At 39.8% G+C, this 18,925-nt stretch overlaps 1 protein-coding gene across 1 annotated transcript in view; it reads right to left on the bottom strand.

Moving 5' to 3' along the window:
- TRAPPC8 (trafficking protein particle complex subunit 8) overlaps window positions 1–998 on the bottom strand; it is a 150,703-nt gene extending 149,705 nt beyond the window's left edge. Inside the window, exon 1 of the mRNA XM_044666435.1 lies at window positions 842–998. Within this exon, the coding sequence (XP_044522370.1) occupies window positions 842–998 (157 nt within the window). The remainder of the gene's footprint in view (window positions 1–841) is intronic.
- Window positions 999–18,925: the final 17,927 nt, after the last annotated feature.

The following is an 18,925-nucleotide window of genomic DNA, read 5'->3' as shown; positions in this document are numbered from 1 at the left end:
AATACTGTAAATATCAATAGATATGCTCTACATAAACAAAAGCTCTTAGGGGGTGGTCATCAATAATTTTTAAGAGTGTAAAGGAATCCTTATACCAAAAAATATTAGAATTGCCAACTCAACAACTGACTTGCTCTTATTTATTACACGGAAGCAATTCAGTCCTGACAATTGAAAAGTTCATCACTCATGCTGGACTTATGATAATTTCCAGGTAAAAGTTCAAAAAATAAATAATTCATAACAGACGTAAAGCAGTAGACTTAAAGGAGGAAGAGGACTCAGAAAGATAAATGCCAAACAAACAGGACAACATATAACTCGTGAAAATTTGCTTAAATAGGAAGCTCAAGATGACACATGCCTTCTTTACCATGACCCTCTATGGCAAGCCTAACTACCAGAATTCGAGACAAATTATGGGGTCTCTCAGCTGACATTCGTTTAAACCACCACCCCGGCCCCCCAATTCGTCTAGCAACTTTCCTATTCGTCTCTCAGGTGTTGTGGCTGCATTCCAACCCTCCTCCTCCTCCCTGCACAGCTGGTGACCCGCAGTGGGGAGCGATGACAGTCCGAAAGCTCTTCTCCAGAGCTTACGTTTTTCCTACAGCCAGAAATCTGACACTTCGGGGCGAAAAGGTAAGAGTGTGCAACTATGGATGCTGAGGCAGCCGAGGGGGACCCCGAGAACCTGGAAGCTCCATCCCGGCCCGTCCTGCCCTGCCTTCAACCCCTGGCAGGCCCCTAGGGGCCTCAACTTTGGGATGTAAACATCCTAGGTCCGCCTCCCCCAGACTCCCCCCGCCCCGCACCTGGCCCCGTCGCCGAGGACACGTACCCTCCGAGGTGAGGCGGGAGAAGGGCTTGAGGAGCTCGGCAAAGCTGAGGTGGTTGCGGCGGGTGAGCCGCTCAGCTTCCTCGCTGCACAGTGCGGCCACGCAGGGCACGAACGAGTCTGGGATCAACTCCTGCACCGACTGCACGCACTGGGCCATAGCGGCCGCGCCGCAGTCACCGCGGCTGACAGCGACCCCCGCGACTGCCTCCGCCCGGGCCCAGCCGGGCGGGGCCGCTCACCCGAGCCCGGAGAGAGGAAGGTGCCTGCCCGGCAGTCGCCGCCGCTGGCCTGACTATCGAGACCCCCGCGTCAGTGCTGCCGCCCCTCACATCCCCCACGGGGCAAGCGGGCCCCCAAAATCGCTGCTTAGTCCTCCTCCCTGCGGCCCCTCGGTCACCGCCCGATTGGAGCCTCCATATTGAGGCCGAACCCCGATCGACCGGCAGTACCAGTCCCAGCAGCCCCCGCGCTCGTCCCTCACGTGACTGGGTCAAAGAGGGAGGAAAGAAGTGGGAGGGGTGGACTGGGAGGGGAGCCGGAAGCTGAGTGGGGACCGGGTAGAATTAGAGCCGGGCGGGCGGGGCTGTTGTGAAGTGGGGTAAGGAAGTGAGGAAAGCGATGTGGGCATGCGCCTTGTAGCGAGGCTGTCACTTGGAATTCGAAAGCCTAGCCTCACAAGACTCCGGGTACCAGAAAGGGGACCGTGACTAAGTTTGTGGGGCGGAGCCTAGGGGCGGGGCTTAGCGGGAGGCGTGCCCGTTCGCCGCAGCCCATCTGTCTGGTGAAGCCTACGCACCCAGCGCCCTAGGGGCATCGAGGTGCCTTCTTCTGCAGCTGTTTTGCAACTGCTTACTTTCTTTCCCAGCATCTCTGGCACCGCCCCGGTGGTTTACATTCTATCACTTACAAAGAGTCTGACGCTGAAATTGATCCAAGTTAGGAAGATTTCTTCTGGCTTCAAACTTTCTTAGGAGAAACTAGGGCAAGTACCCCTTTTGTGACCACCAGAGAGCAAGAATTTAAGATATTTGAATAAAATACAGGCGGGAACTGGAGCAGTGTGTGTATTTAGGCCAGTAGTGTATTCGTAGGATGATGCTCAACCTTTCTTCCAATAGTTTAGGAAGGTGGGGACGGCCCAGTGGATTGAAAGCCCCGCCTAGAGATGGGAAGTCCTGGCTTCAAATCAGACCTCAGACCCTTCTTAGCTTTGTGACCCTGGGCAAGTCACTTAACCCCCATTGCCTAGCCCTTACTGCTCTTCTGCCTTAGATTCTAAGATGTAAGGTAAGGGTTTTAAAAAAAAGAGTTTAGGAAGGTTTTAAGGCCTCAGGATGGGCCTCAGTTCTTTACCCACCCCCGTTTCCGAATAAGACTGTGCTAGAGATTTATTTAATAGTAGTCTCTCTTAGTCACCATTGAATAAATATTTTGAAGACTAGCAATATGCAGAGTATAGTGATAGGAGCAGACAGTATAAATCTCTGGTCTCAAAAGAGCTTCCTTATGAAAATTAATCCCTTGTACAAATGCAATTCTACAAAATAGAATCATAAATGCCAAGAGATTCAAGAAAGTTACTAAAAGTTTGAGGGTACCTCTCTCACAGACTCATCTGGGAGGACAGAGTAAAACAGAGCTCAGATTAATCATTACTCTTACTGAAGAATAAGTATGCCCCATACACAAGAAAAGATAGATAGGTGGATAAATAGATAGATGGATATAATTTGTTAAATACCCTGCTGGGCACTGTTCTAAGAGTAGGAAATACAAATAAAAGCAAGATGGTCTCTATCCTAAAGGTGCTTACATATGGTTAGTATAAAGACACAGGAGTAGAGTGGCATGCTTTCTGGCCAACACACTGAAATATTTAAATTCAAGACATTCAAATTATAATAATTTTGAGTGGTTACTTTGTATCAGCAATGAACTGATACCCTGGAAAAAAGAAAATCTTGATGGCTACCATTTTCTATTGGGGTGGCCTAAACATTAAGAATTCTCATCTCCATCTACTTGAAAAAATGTGTAAAGAGTGGGAATATTCTGATTTCACTTCCAAAATTGGATGAAGCAGTTAAATCACTGAAGTGAAAACTGAGATGAACCTTGCCTTACCACTATGAAATAATAATTATGTGGACCTATAGAAGTTATTTTTGGTCCAGACCTGAGTGAGTTATAGTTCAGAGCAAGATGGACCTAGAAAGGTCCTAACCTAGCCCTGAAATATCCCTAGTACCCCTAAGAAAAAACCCCCAGGGCCAGATGGATTCACAAGTAAATTCTATCAAACATTTAAAAAAAAACAACTAATCCCAATACTACACAAACCGTTTAACAAAATAAGCAAAGAAGTTTTACTAAATTCCTTTTATGACACAAATATGGTAGTGATTCCAAAACCAGGCAGACTAAAAACTGAGAAAGAAAATTACAGACCAGTCTCCTTAATGAACAGAGATGCAAAAATATTAAATAGAATACTAGCAAAAAGACTACAGGGAGCAGCTGGGTAGCTCAGTGGATTGAGAGCCAAGCCTAGAGACAGGGAGGTCCTAGGTTTAAAGCTGACCTCAGTCACTTCCCAGCTGTGTGACCCTGGGCAAGTCACTTGACCCCCACTGCCTACCCTTACCACTCTTCTGCCTTGGAGCCAAAACTCAGTATTGACTCCAAGATGGAAGGTAAGGGTTTAAAAAAAATACCCAGTCCTAACACCTATGAGCATGATACTTTACTCTGAGTGCCAAGGACTAAAAAACAAAAGAAACAGACTTAAACCCCCAAACCTGATTTGGGAAGTCAAAGGACCTAAAGCCAAGGGTGCATGGGGAGAGATAGTCCTTCCTCTATGCCTACAGTGCATGATGCCTAAGCTTTGAATGAACAGGCTCTTCACCTCCTGAACACTGCCAGAAAAGAGAAAGGATGACCTGATCTGGTAGTTATAGTGACATAGCCTGTTCCATCTGTTCTGCCAGTGAAAAGAAGCTCCTCCCTCTCCCTTGAGAACTATCTAAAAATGGAATAGGTTATCTTGGAAAGTAGTGAGTTCCCCATTATTAGAAATATTCAAGCAAAGGCTAGATGGTCCTTTTTTAAGGTATGATGAGGAAAGAATTTGGGGAGGCATATAGATTAAACTAAATATTTTCTGAAGTCCCTTCCTTTGTGAAAAGTGGTCTAGGCCAGGAGCTTCTACCAGCCTTCACATATTATTTAGGCTTAGGAACATACCCAGTTAGTTACTTCAATATACAGAAACACCTTGCAGGTTAAACACTCAGATCAGGTAAAGATCAAATGAAGTCCCCCTTTCATGCAATCCTGGATAGAGGGTTTAAATTTAGTCAGAATTTCCCTAAGCCCCTCAAAGTTCAATCTCCTCAGCTATAGTAAAAATGCTATGTTTTGTGGAACTATCCTCAACCAGGCTTTGGCTCCAAATGCAAGTTCACAGTCTGGAGAAGTTGAATCAATGACACATTTTTTTTAACCCAAATTTTACTAAATATAAAAATACTTTAAGGATATACTGATGGTGTAGCTTTCTAGAACCTTTATGAATGAGATGCCCCCCCCCAGGCCAGTGATGGCAAACCTATGGCACAGGTGCCAAAGATAGCACACAAAGTGCTCTCTGTGGGCACACACACCCCTTCCAGTTTGTTACTAGAAAGGCAGAGGGACTCAGGCAGAGCTACTCCCCTTCCCCTCTTCACTGTGCCTGATGACATTTTTTCACTTCACCTGCCCCTCTGCCCAGCAGCCCAATGGGAGCACACAGGGAGAGGGTAAGGTGGGAGGCTCACAGGTGGCAGAGCTAGAGGGGAGCAGAGAGCTCAGGCCACACCCCTCCCCCTCTATACACTTGCTGAGGACATTCCTCACTTCACCTACCCCTCTGCCCAGCAGCCCAATGAGAGAGCTTTCTCCTCCCTGTGTGGGATAAAGTGGGAACCAGTGCACACCCAGCACTTAATATTGGGGAGAGGCACAGTTCTCTGGTCTCTGGGGAGGGACATGGCACTCAGGTGGGGGGGCACTCTGTCTTCAAAAAGGTTCACCATCACTGACTTATGCCAAGATAAGGTCAAAATGAGTATATGATTTAAACATAAAGAATATTATAAGTAAATTTGAGGAACATAGTATAGTCTACCTGTCAGATNACTCCCCTCCCTCTCTCTACACTCAATAAGAACATTCCTCACTTCACCCACCCCTCTGCCCAGCAGCCAGATAGGAGTGCTTCCTCCCTCCTCTGTGTGGAGCAAAGGGGAGGAGGAGAAGGGTGGGAAGGCACAACACTCAGAGTTTCTAAAAAGTTCACCTTTACTGGCCTAGGCTATTAACAACTATAGCCCATTCCAGAATAAACAGTTCATCCAATCCAAAAAGCTACCCTCCATTCCTGATCCTAATTTATAAAAGGTTCTCCAGAAAAGCAGATTTTTAATGCATTTAGCCTCTCATTCTTCCAGTCTCTACAATGTAGGATTATGCATGTCCATTAAATCATGAACACTATGTAGTCTAATAAACTCTCCTTTTCCCTTCTCCCTCATCTTATATTACTTACATAGATGCCTTCTGCAACTATTTCCTCTATCACCTCTGCTTCACCCAAATAAGTGGCCTTTGAATTTGCAAAACAAACCCTTCTAACATGCACAGATAATCCTATCTCATCCCTTTCTCTCTGGAAGATTTACATCTCTATCCTCCCTGGTGTGGTTTTGTTGTTCAGTCATATCTGACTCTTCATAAGCCTATTTGGGGTTTTCTTGGCTAAAAATACTGGAATGGTTTGCCATTTCCTTCTCCAGCTCATTTTGCTGATGAGAAACTGAGGCTACACTCCAACTAATTTTCAATCTTCATACTGTATCTACTGGCTACTTCCATACTGTCTATAAACATGCCCATGTCTCAAAAAACTTCTCATGCTCAACTCTCACTTAATCTCCATCGCCAGTAGATATAGCATCTTATACATCTCCTAAATTTTGTGGTTAAACTCCTAATAGGTGCCTCCACTTTTCTTCTCACTCTCTTAGCTCTCTATGCTTGACTTCTTACCTCATCACAAACACTACTTTCTCCAAAGTTATAATGTCTTTAAAAAAAAAAAACACCTTACCATTGATTTAAAAATTAGTACTATATATTGGTTCCAAGGCAGAAAAGCAATGAGATAGGCAATGGAAGTTAAGTGACTTGCCCAGGGTCACACAGCTAGGAAGTATCTGAGGCCAGGTTTGAACCCAGGACCTCCTGGATCTCTATTCTCTGAGCCATCTAACTACTCTAATAATCTCTTAATTACTAAATTTAATGTCCTTTTCTCAATCCTGAACCCTCTTTCCCTCTTTGAAGCTGTTAGCACTGTTGATCACTCTCTTCTTGATACTCTGTTCTCTCTAGGTTTTTGTGGTTCTTTCCTGCTTCTCCTATCTGTTTGACTGTTTCTTTTGCTCAATTTTGACCCAGGTCATATCCATGAATCACAAAGGTCCCTGAAAGCTCTGTACTGGACCCTCTTATCTTCTTCTATACTACTGCACTTAGTAATTGCATCAGTTTCTATGGTTCCAGTTATCATCTATATGAATATGACTCATAGACTTACTTGTCTTCTTTAGCCCTAACTTCTCTCCTGATGTCCAGGCAGGAGTTTTCAATTACCTGTAAGACATTTTAAAAATTTTTATTTGTTGTTAGTTACATTAAAATTCCCAACTATCTCCCTCCCTCCTTCCTTCCCTCACCTCCTCTTCCCTTTCACCCTAGAGAAGGCATCAGTTCAGAAATATATATATATATGTATATATACATATATATATATATTCATGTTTCTATTTAGCAGTTCTTTCTTGGGAGGAGGGCATTCACAAATTATTCTTCAAACATTAATTCTGCAGCTGTTTTATAATGTTCTCTTGGTTCTGTTCATTTCAGTTTTCATAATTTCCTGTAGGTTTTTCCATGGGTTTTTTATTTTTGTTTTTTTAATTAATCTGCTCAGGGCAAAGAGGTAGCACAGTGGGTAAAGCACCAGCCCTAGTGTCCAGAGGCTCTAGGTTCAAATATGACTTCAGACATTTCCTGTGTCACCCTGGACAAGTCACTTAACCCCAGTTGCCTATCTCTTATCATTCTTCTGCCTTGGAATTGATACTTTAGTATCTGTTCTAAGACAGAAGATAAGAGTTTTTTAAAAATAACCTGAGTGTTATTTTTATGCCACAACTTATTCAGCCGTTCCCTAATTGAGAGGTATCTCCTCAATTTCCAGTTCTAGAATGAGAGCTGCAATAAATGCTTTAGAATATATAGATTCTTTTCCTTTTTCTCTAATCATCTTAGGAAAACAGAACCAACAATGGTATTGCTGGGCCTAAGGGTATGCACAATTTTATAACTCTCTGGGCATAATTCCATATTATTCTGCAAAATGGCTAGATCAATTCACAGTTCTACTAAACGTGCATTAGTGCCTGCATTTTTCTAAATCCCCTCCAAACTTTGTCACTTTACCCTTTTATTATTTTAGCCAAGCTGATAGAGGTGTGAGCTGATATCTTGAGTTGTTTTGGTATGTGATTTCTCTGATCCATGAGTTAGAACATTTTTTCATGTGCCTATATATGGCTTTGATTTTTTCATCCAAAAACTGTTCATATCTTTTGATAATTTTTCAACTAGGGAATGGCTTGTGTTCTTCTAAATATGCTGAGGTTTTCTATATATTTGAGAGACAAGGCTTCTATGCAAGAAACTGTCTATAAAAATTTCTCCAAATTTCAACTTTCCTTCTGATTTTAGCTACATTAGTTTTGTTTGTACAAAATCTTATAAACTTAATTGTAATAAAAATTTTCCATTTTACATCTTACAATGTTTTCTATTTCTGAATTACTCATAAATTTTTCTCCTGTCCATAAATATTATAAGTAATAGGTTTCCTGTTCTCATTTGCTTATGATACCTCTCTTTATGCCTAGATCATACATCCATTTTTATCTTATTTTGATAAATAATTAAAGATATCAGCTTTTATCTAGTTTCTGCCAAATTGTTTTCCAGTTTTCCCAAAAATTTTTACCAAATGGTAAATTCTTATTCCAAGAGCTTGGATCATTCCTTTTGTCAAATATAAGGTTACTATAATCTTTTATTATTGTTGTTGTATTTTATATTTATTTTTACTACTATTTATTGTATTTTATATTGGTATTTATATTGTTGTATTTACTACTTTTTGTTGTATTCTCTGTTCCAATGATCTACCTTTCTTTTTCTTAGCCAGTATCAGTTAGTTTTGATACTTACTGCTTTATAATTACAGTTTAAAATCTGGTATTGCTAGACCTTTTTTCATTAATTCCTTTGATATTCTTGACCTTTTGTTCTTTCAAATTAATTGTTATTTTTTTAAGCTCAATAAAATAATTTTTTGGTAACTTAATTGGGATGGCTTTAAATAAGTAGATTAGTTTAGGTAGGATTGTCATTTAAATTATATTGGCTCTGCCCATCCATGAACACTTAATATTTCTCTAATTATTTAAATCTGACTTCATTTGTATAGAAAGTATTTTATAATTATGTTCATGTTCTCCCTGTGTTTGTTTTGATAGGTATACTCCCAGTTATTGATTCTGTGATTATTTTAAATGGAATTTCTTTTCTATCTCTTCTTGCAAGTCTTTGTTAGTGACTATTAGACATTTTAAGTTGAATGTCTCATAAATATCTTAAACTTGCCAGGTATAAACTTGAACTCATTTTCCCCCAAACTTCCCTAATCACTTTCAAGGCTACCACCATCTTTCCAGTCATTCAGACTCTCCACCTACGTGTCAATTTCAACTTCTCAATCTCTCCCCATATCCAGTTAGTTATGAAGTTCTATCCTTTCTACATCATTTACGCCTCAGTAACATCACTCACATATATCTGCTTCTCTCCTCTGACATCCTTCTTTTTCCTGAAGCAGGCTCTCATCACCTCATTCCTGAACTATTGCAAGTCTCTCTCCACTTCAATTAATTCTACACTCAGATATCAAAATGATTTTCATAAATGCAAGTCTAATCCTGTCAACCTCCCTTTTTGATAAACTCCAAGGATTCCTTATTGCCTCTAAGATCAAATCTTAAATCTCCTGTTAAGCTTTCAAAGCCCTTTATAACTTGGCCCCTTCCTTTCTTTCCACTTTTCTTTTACCTTACTCTCTCCCATATAATCTGTGAACCAGGGACATTGGCCTTCTTGCTAATCTTGGCTCGAAATGCTCAATCTCCCTACTCTGAGCATTTTCAGTGGTTTTCCCTCATACCTGGAATTCTTTCTCTTCTCCTCATCTTCCAGCTTCACTGGCTTCCTTCTTAACTAAAGTCCCATCTAATGTACAATGTCTTTACCAGTCCTCCTTAATCTTAGTGCCTTCCCTTTGAGACTATATCCACTTTATTCTGAATATATCTCATTAAACATACTTATTTGAATGTTGTAATGTGAGATTAAAAATTAATATCAAAATACTCCATGTATCATATTTAATAAATTTATTAATAATAACTTGAAGCAAGAGGAAAGTAAAAAGCTAGAGCAGTGATTCTCAAAGTGGGCACTACCTCCCCCTGGTGGGTGCTGCAGTGATCCAGGAGAACGGTGATGGCCACAGGTGCATTTATCTTTCCTATTAATTGCTATTAAATTTTTTTAAAAATTAATTTCCAAGGGGCTAAGTAATATTTTTTCTGAAAAGGGGGTGGTAGGCCAAAAAAGTTTGGGAACCACAGAGCTAGAGTAAAGAGGTTGCTAAGCCAGCAAAGGTAATGAGAGAAGAAGAAAGTGAGAGGCGGAGTTACACACAACCGTATATACAAACAAAGCATGTAACTTAGGGAAAAGGAAAGGAGTTCTGGGAGATGAAGTCCAAGGGTTCAAGATTTTCTAATTATACAGTGTCCCCTATTAGACTGTGAATTCCTTGAGAAGGACTTTGTGTTTTGCTCTTTTTTTTATCACTGGTGCTTAGCACCGTGTCTGGAACATAGTAGATGTTTAAAAGCTGGTTGACTTACAGTCCAAAGCCTGGGCAAAATGGCACCTAAGACAGAAGCACACTCCTGGAACCAGCCAAAATATCCCAGTAGACAATACCAAGACCAGGTGTTACAGATAACATAACTGACCTACAGATCATTTATGACTTAGGATCATCCAGAGACTGCTTATTTATCCTTATCTTTACCTATCCTTCAATAAGGTCCATGTAAGAAAGCCAAATACAAGTATATTCTGATCATGAATCCTTAGACCCCCCAATTGCATGGCCCAAGATGTATGTGTCCACGAGAGCAAGCTCAGTCACCTGCCAAGATATCTTATAAATCTGAAATTTTGTGATTCTAATGTCAATAACGTCAGAAGCACTAAAGGTAAGATAAAGTCACACTTTGTATGGAAGCTCCTCTCAATGCCAGACTAAGTTTAATCAATGTGGCAACAAAGACTTAGGATGTGGGGAATCTGGACTTTCTTAAGAAATTTTGTCTTGTCTAAATACATGTACAACACAGATTGAATTGCTTATCAGTTCTAGGAGGGGGAGAAAAGAAGGGAGGAAGACAGTATGGATTATATGACTTCGGAAAACTTGGGTGGAAATTTACTAAAATAAAAACTTTAATAAAAGTAAATAAACATAAATAAGTTTTGTTTTGTCCAGGGAATTTCATTTTTTTTGTTTTAAGTTTATTTTATTTAATTAATTGTTTTAGAATATTTTTTTCATGGTTACATGATTCATGTTCTTTCCCTCCCCTCTTCCCACCACCCTCCTGTAGCCAACAAGCAATTCCACTGGGTTTTACATGTGTCATTGATCAAGACCTATTTCCATATTATTGATATTTTCACTAGAGGGATCATTTAGAGTCTACATCCCCACTCATATCCCCACTGACCCAGGTGATCAAGCAGTTATTTTTCTTTTATGTTTCTACTCCCACAGTTCTTTCTTTGGATATGGATAGCATTCTTTCTCATAAGTCCCTCAGAATTGTCCTGTTGTCTAGGGAATTTCAAAGTCTTGCTCTTTTAAGGATGGGGAAGCAGAGTCCCAGATGCAGAGTTACAGAAACCCAAGAATCTAGGTCAAACACTTGAATTGTCAAAAACAAAAAGAAATGAAAAGTACTGTTACTAAAATGTTAAATAATTAAAAACAAGTCCTAAAATTTTACTAATGTACTATCTAAAATTAGCAAGCCATATGTGGAGTTTTTTGTTGTTGTAATAAGTGTATCAGTATGAATTTGTCTAATAAGATCAAATTGCTGCATGTTCAAAAGATTAAAGGTCAAATTTCCCTTTTTAGTAAATTTACCTAATATGGTAAATGAAATCCAAGAATGGGGGTGGGGACTCTGTCCACAAACAAATGTTAGAGTAACTCAGAAGCTCTCTAAAAGCTCTAAGGGATAAGCAATTACTCAGAAAAAGGATGGGGTGGGAAAATGGACAAGCATTAAATGCAATTCTATAATAGCTAACATATTAAAAAACAGCTCTAATAAACATATTCTTTGTTGTTCTTCAGTCGATTCAGTCATGTCCAATTCTTTGTGACCCCATTTGGGATTTTTGTGGCAAAGATACTGGAGTGGTTTGCCATTTCCTTCCTTGCTCATTTTATAGATGAGGAAACTTGGGCCAACAAAATTAAATAACTTGCCCAAGGTCACCCCGCTAGTACGTATCTAAGGCAAGTTTTGAACTCCAGGCCTGGCACTCTATCTATTGAGCCACCTAGATGCCTTGATAACATATTCTAAAGGTTAATTGAGCTTTTTGTAGGGAGGCTTCCTCAAAAGATGGAGTATTCTTTTTCGTTTCAATCTGTATCCTAGCCTAAAACCTCTGAATTTTCTATTTTCCCCCCAAACCTTCTCCTTTTCCAAACTTCCCTTACTGTCAAGACTATTACTATCCTCCCAATCACTCAAGCTTACACTCTCAGTGTCAGATTCAACTTCTCATTTTCAATTGTCAGTGTTATAGAGCCAGATATGATAACGAAATTCATTTGGAGAAATAAAAGGTCTAGAATTTCAAAGGAAATAATGTAAAAAAAAAGCAGTAATAAAGAAGGAACATCACTTTTACACACCAAATAACCCAATATATGAAAGAAGCAAGCCTATTGCAACATGGAGTCTGACTTCATGGGGATGGACTCATGTCCTTTTGGGGAAGGAGACAGAAATGATGATGGAGCTGAGCACACACTGAGGCCATTTCCAGTGATACATATTTACCTCCTTGCTAAAGGGCATGTATAATCAGAAGCTTTTGATTGGTACTCTTTTTTTTTTTTTTAAACTCTTACTTCAATCTTAGAATCAATACTACATATTAGTTCCAAGGCAGAAGAGTGGTAGGGGCTAGGCAGTCGGGGTTAAGTGACTTGCCCAGGGTCACACAGCTAGGAAGTTTCTGACATCAAATTTGAACTCAGGATCTCCCATCTCTAGACCTGGCTCTCAATCTACTAAGCCCCGTAGCTGCCCCATTGATTGGTGCTCTTATGCTTTTCCCCACTCTCATAACCGAGGGCTGTGTCTTAAATAGGTTAACTGCTTTTCAGTTTTCTGGGGAAACTGATGTTAAAGAAAAAATAATTAATTCTAATGCTATATTCTGCATTTAGGCTTGTCTGCCGTAAACAGTTTTACTAATAATCTAACATCATTGGAGTGAGACATCTAAGACTCCATGTCTTTTTATGTGACTATCTTTAGATAATTTGAAGCAACATCTGTAGACTTGAAAAAAGGAAAAGATATGTTAATATATAGTTTAGATTAGCATTCCATAATGTTTAAATAAGAAAGACACAATCCCATTTTTTCCCAGACCACAGCCCTTGAGGGTTCAAAAGGACTAAAGATGCCTAAAAGATCAAAATCTTTTTTTCAAATATTCAGAATCTTTTCTAAATAGGATGTGAAGAGAGAACCTCCCTTTCAATAGAAAAAGCAAATACCCTTGACTCTGTTCCAGAGACAATCTTTTCAGGGTAGGGAAGGCAACAATTTGATATTTTGTTGTTCACTCCTTTTTCAAGCATGTCTGACTCTTTGCAACCCCTTTTGGAATTTTCTTGGCAAAGATACTGGACTAGTTTGCCATTTCTTTCTCATTTTACAGATGAGTAAACTGAGGTAAACAGAATCACACAGCTAGTAAGTGTCTCAGGCTATTTCGAACTCAGGACGAGGAGTATTCCTGATTCCTGATGCCTCCTATTTGCCTAATAATTTGATATAGACTAATGTTGTTTGGTTACCACCATTTTACCTTTAAAAAAAATGATCATATCTAACATTTATATAATGCCTGCTATGTACCAGGCATTGTCCTAAACCTTTACAAAAAGGTAATATTTGTAGAAAGAACTTAGCACAGTGCCTGGCACATTGCAAGTGCTATATAAATCTTATTCCCTCATTCAGTTTTGGATCATTTGATCCACACAATAATCCTGCTATTATTATACCCCACTTCCCCATTTTACAGTTGAGGAAACTGAGGTAAACAGATTAAGTAAATTGCCAAATTTGCAAAGTTAGTAAAGGCCTGAGGCTAAATTTGAACTCAAGTCTTTCTCTAAGCCCAGCACTCTTTTCTTCACACTGCCTTTAATGAATTTCTTCAAAAATGGCCATAATTTTTGTTCTACTCACTTTCCTCAAGGGAAAAACCTCTAGAGAATTTTAGACTGGAGAAATATTATTTCTTTAACATTTCTAGAGAAAGGTATAGGCTGGGGAAATATTATTTCTTGATATTTCTAGAGTAAATTTTTAAGAGATTTCAAAAATGTACACCCAGGGGCAGCTGGGTAGCTCAGTGGATTGAGAGCCAGGCCTAGAGACGGGAGGTCCTGGGTTCAAATTTGGCCTCAGACACTTCCCAGCTGTGTGACCCTGGGCAAGTCACTTGACCCCCATTGCCTACCCTTACCACTCTTCCACCTATAAGTCAATACACGGAAGTTAAGGGTTTTAAATTAAAAAAAAAATATATATATATATATATATACACACCCATAATAACGAGTAAGAGCTGTCCACTTAGTGGATTTTAAAAGGAGAAAGCCCTTCTGTAACCACTTCTCTTTTGAGCCTGTGGTCTTGGACTCCAACAACTATTCCTTAGACTTCTATTGAAGAGGAAGAAATTTGTCTCCTCATTCAGAGAAGGATGTGGCAGTAACAAGCATATGGCAGCAAGTACATATTTTTGCCTAGACATCAAGTTCTTGATTATCTATTTTTGCTTTGTATTTCTTTCCCTAAGCACAGCAGCTACTTTGTCAGCTCAAGAGTTTGGGAGCTTCAGCGTTGCTGATTGTACTGGTTGCCCACCAGCATGTGAAGATAAATGAATCACACTGAGTTTTTCACATAGTGTTTATAGAGTTAAAGAGACTTGAGTGCAGAAGAAGAATGAGTCAAAAGTTAATCATTTATTAAAGCCTACTACTTGCCAGGCACTGCGCTAAGTAAACATTGTACAAATATTACCTCAATGGATTGTCTAACAACCCTGGGAGGTAGGTACTATTATTATCACCATCTTACAATTGAGGAAACTGAGGCAGGCAGAGTTTAAGTGGGGTCTAAAACCCATTTTAGCCTGGGGTCTCAAATCTAGTACTATCTGAGGCCAGATTTGAATTTAGGTCTTTCTAATTCTGGTTCTATCCACTGTGCCACCTAGCACTAGAATTTATGGAAATGCTAGGAGTCATCACCCTCACTGAAGGACCTCAGTGGCACTCTAACTAAAAAGAACTTTGTTGGGGGCAGCTGGGTGGCTCAGTGGATTGAGAGCCAGGCCTAGAGATGGGATGCCCTAGGTTCAAATCTGGCCTCAGACACTTCCTAGCTGTGTGACTCTGGGCAAGTCATTTGACCCCCCATTGCCTAGCCCTTACCGATCTTCTGCCTTGGAGCCAATATGCAGTATTGACTCCAAGATGGAAGGTAAGGGTTTAAAAAAAACAAATAAACAAACAAATAAATAAATAATAAAAAGAGCTTTGTGCCCTTTGGTTAGAGAGGGTGCAAAGTTGACATGGGAGAGCTCCCAGATCCTCGATTTATGTAGGGGACCCAGGACAGCCACTTACTTCAGCATTTCCCAACTGACTACTTGCCTGAACTTTATCATTAACTCCAGAAATTTATCTTCCTGTATGATGCAATCTAATCTAAAACTTGCACCTCCTTAGTACCCCTTTCCTCTGGAACCACTCTCCTTTTTACTGAAGAAGATGGAAAATGAACATTCCAGATCCTTTATTTAAGGAGGGTTCAGGTATCTCCCCAAGTCAGCAAACTTCTGTAGCTCCCTATTATCTCCAGGATTATCAACCCCCCTCCACACCTTTCCAGTGTCATACCTTCCTTAAACCCACATGCTCGGCAATCTAGGAACACTGACTTTCCTGTTTCTCTTAGTTCCCAATTGGAAGTATTTTCTCCTCACTGTCTCCCAAGTCTGGAATTCTCTCCCACCTCATTTCTGCCTCCTGGCTTGCTTCGTGTCATGTGCTTATTATTAATAGCACAGTGTAGGTAAGCACATAGTAGGCATTTTTTTAATATATTTTTTTATAAAACCCTTACCTTCCATCTTGGAGTCAATACTGTGTATTTCCTCCAAGGCAGAAGAGTGGTAAGGGTAGGCAATGGGGTTCAAGTGACTTGCCCAGGGTCACACAGCTGGGAAGTATCTGAGGTCAGATTTGAACCTAGGGCATCCCATCTCTAGGCCTGGCTCTCAATCCACTGAGCTACCCAGCTGCCCCCAAATAGTAGGTATTTAATAAATGCTCAGTTGATTTGATTTGACCTAAGCAGGCAGCAGACTGGCCAGCCTGTCCAGTTAAGACCGCACACCCTCAATCTAGTTATTAGTTCAGCAGAAACCCTATGCCTTGAAAAGAGTCAGCCCAGCTCAATAGTGGAGGACACTTAGGTACGTCATAAAAAGCCTCTGGAGAGAGACAGGATATTGAGAGTCTAGAAGGTCCAGAATGGTGAGTTGCCTGGCCACATGGGTTCTCTATTTGTGCTCTCTCTTTCATCCTCTTGGACTCTGAGTGTACTTGTGGGAGAGTAGACTCCTTGTGTTTTTGGAACTACTTTGTAACCACCATTGTTGCTTTCTCAGTTAAGTAAATGCCTTTGCAAAAGAACTTAGTCTACTAGTTTACTAACACAAAGCACATTAATAGAGCATCAGCTTTAGAGTTTAAGAGAAAGGAATTTTTTTTAACAATGCAGGGATAAATCTCCTTTTAGAAAATGTAATAATAATTTCTTTTCCTCCTGTTGTAAGGAAGATTACTAAATTATTATTTAGGAGACCTAGCAGGCAGGGCTGGAGAATTCTAAATGGAATGGGGAAGCAGGAAGTGAGGTTGCTCTCCCTGAGACGAACTCCATGGTGGTTGGGACAAGTCATAACTGATCCTGGGAGACCTCAGAGGAAGTGGAGTTTGCACCCTGATTTCCTGATCCTGGAAGAGGATTTTGCCTGTGGGAGGTTAGGTAAAGACTATGAAATCTAACCTGAGTTGCAGGTCAGCTCAGGTTGGTTTAGCTCCCTGACTTACCCATTTGAAGGTGTACTGGCTGAAGACCTGGGAAAGCTGTACCATCGCTGGATTGTGGCAGGACTCTGCAGTGAGGATATCCCACTTTCCTTCCTGATCTCCATTGTGCCCTGTCCTGCTTTAGATTTAGTTCAGTGTAGCCAAGTCCCTCCCCTGACCCTGTGGTTTGCCCATAGTCTGAAAGTATAGAAACCCCTATTCCCATCCTTTAGACCATAGTTCCCTTAATTAAATTTGTTTACAAGCCCTCTTGTCATTTGCTTGCTGATTTTCACAGACTCCTTGTCTAGGTGGGGCAGGGTGACAGGTAGGGCCTAACTGTTACTCCTGTCAACAGTCATTTCCCTTAACAGCTAAGCCCAGTTTCCCTAACTTGTTTGGTTCTACCTATTGTCCATTCCTGTCTCCTACTCACCCTTCTGAACCCACATGTAATATTTAAGTTAACTCCCCTGTTTTTCCCCCATAAGACTCCCAATAAAACGTAAAAGCAATTTTTAACATTTGTGGTTTTTTTGAGTATCAAATTCTCCCTCTCTTTCCTCTTCCTTTCCCTCTCACCTGAGAAAGAAAGCAACCTGATATAAATTTTGTAAAACATTTTCCATATTAGTCCTTTTGTGAAAGAAAGCTCAAACAAAAAAAAATTGAAGAAAGAAAATGAAATATAGTATGCTGTAGTCTGGATTCAGACTCCATCAGTTCTGGAGGCAGATGGCATTTTTTATCCTAAGCCTTTGGGATTGTCTTGGATCACTGTATTGCTGAGAGGAACTAACTCATTCACAGTTAATAGAGTGTTTTTTAAACCTTTACTTTCCATCTTAAAATCAATATTGTATATATTGGTCTCAAGACAAAAGAGTAGTATAACCTAGGCAATGAAGGTTAAGTGACTTGCTCATGGTCATATAGCTAGGAAGTATCTAAGGTCAGATATGAACCTAGAACTTCCCATCTCTAAATCTGGCTCAATATGAGCCACATAGCTGCCCCTCAGTCATCATACAGTATTGCTGTTACTGTGTACAATGTTCCGCCTCTATTTATTTCATTCTACATTAGTTCACAGAAGTCTTTCCAGGTTTTTCTGAGGTCATCCTGCTCATCATTTCTCTTGGTTCAATAGTATTTCATTACAACCATATGCCACAACTCACTCAGCCATTCTCATTTTATGAATATCCCCCTCATTGAGAAAGTAATTTTTAAAGAGAAAAAATTTCCCCAGGATTTTGCACTGGGATGGAGGCACAATACCCTATTTAAGAAGAGCTGCTAGGTTAATATCAGGAAAACTATCAGCATAATTGACCATATCAATAATCAAACTAACAGAAATCACATGATTATCTCAATAGATACAGAAAAAACCTTTGATGAACTACAAAACCCATTCCTATTAAAGATATCAGATATCATTGGTATAAAACAGCCTTTCCTTAAAATAATAGGTAGTATTTATTTAAAACTATCAACAAGTATCATCTGCAATTGGGATAAGTTAGAAGTTTTCCCAATAAGATCAGAAGTGAAGCAGGGATGTCCATTATCACCACTTTATTTAATATTGTACTAGAAATGCCAACTTTAGCAATTAGAGAAGAAAAATAAATTGAAGTAATTAAAGTAGGCGATGAGAAAACTAAACTATCACTATTTGAAGATAATATGATGATGTACTTAGCAAATCATAGAAAATCAGGTAAAACTAGTTGACAAAATTAATAACATTAGCAAAATTGTAGGATACAAGTAAACCCACATAAATCATCAGCATTCCTGTATATTTCCAACAAAGTCCAGCAGCAAGAGTTAGACAGAGAAACTCCATCTAAAATAACTCTAGATAATATAAAATACTTGGGAATTTATTTGCCAATAAAGCTGCAGGAATTATATGAATGCAATTATAAAACATTTTTCAAGCAAATAAAATTAGATCTAAACAATTGGCACAATATTAATTGTTCATGGGTAGGCCAAGCTAATATAATAAAAATGACAATCCTACCTAAATTAATTTATTTATTTAGTGCCATATCAATCAAACTACCAAGAAAACTATTTTATAGAACTAGAAAAAATAATAACAAAATTCATCTGGAAGAACAAAAGATCAAGAATATCAAGGGAACTAATGAAAAAAAAATGTGAAGGATAGTGACCTCACAGCACCAGATTTTAAATTGTACTATAAAGCATTAATCATCAATATAATTTGGTACTGCTTTCTCCCTGAGCTAGCTGGGTGCGGTTGCTTGCTCGTTCTCTCTCGATTTCTCCCTCTCCCTCTCCCTCTCCCTCTTTCTCCTCCCGCGCTCTCTCTCTCTCCCTCTCCCTCCGTCCCTCCTTTTCTCTCTCCCTCTTCC

The sequence above is a fragment of the Gracilinanus agilis genome, chromosome 1 (genome assembly GCF_016433145.1).
Source record: "Gracilinanus agilis isolate LMUSP501 chromosome 1, AgileGrace, whole genome shotgun sequence".
NCBI classification, from domain to species: Eukaryota; Metazoa; Chordata; class Mammalia; order Didelphimorphia; family Didelphidae; genus Gracilinanus; species Gracilinanus agilis.
This window is presented reverse-complemented; position numbering and strand designations above follow the sequence as displayed.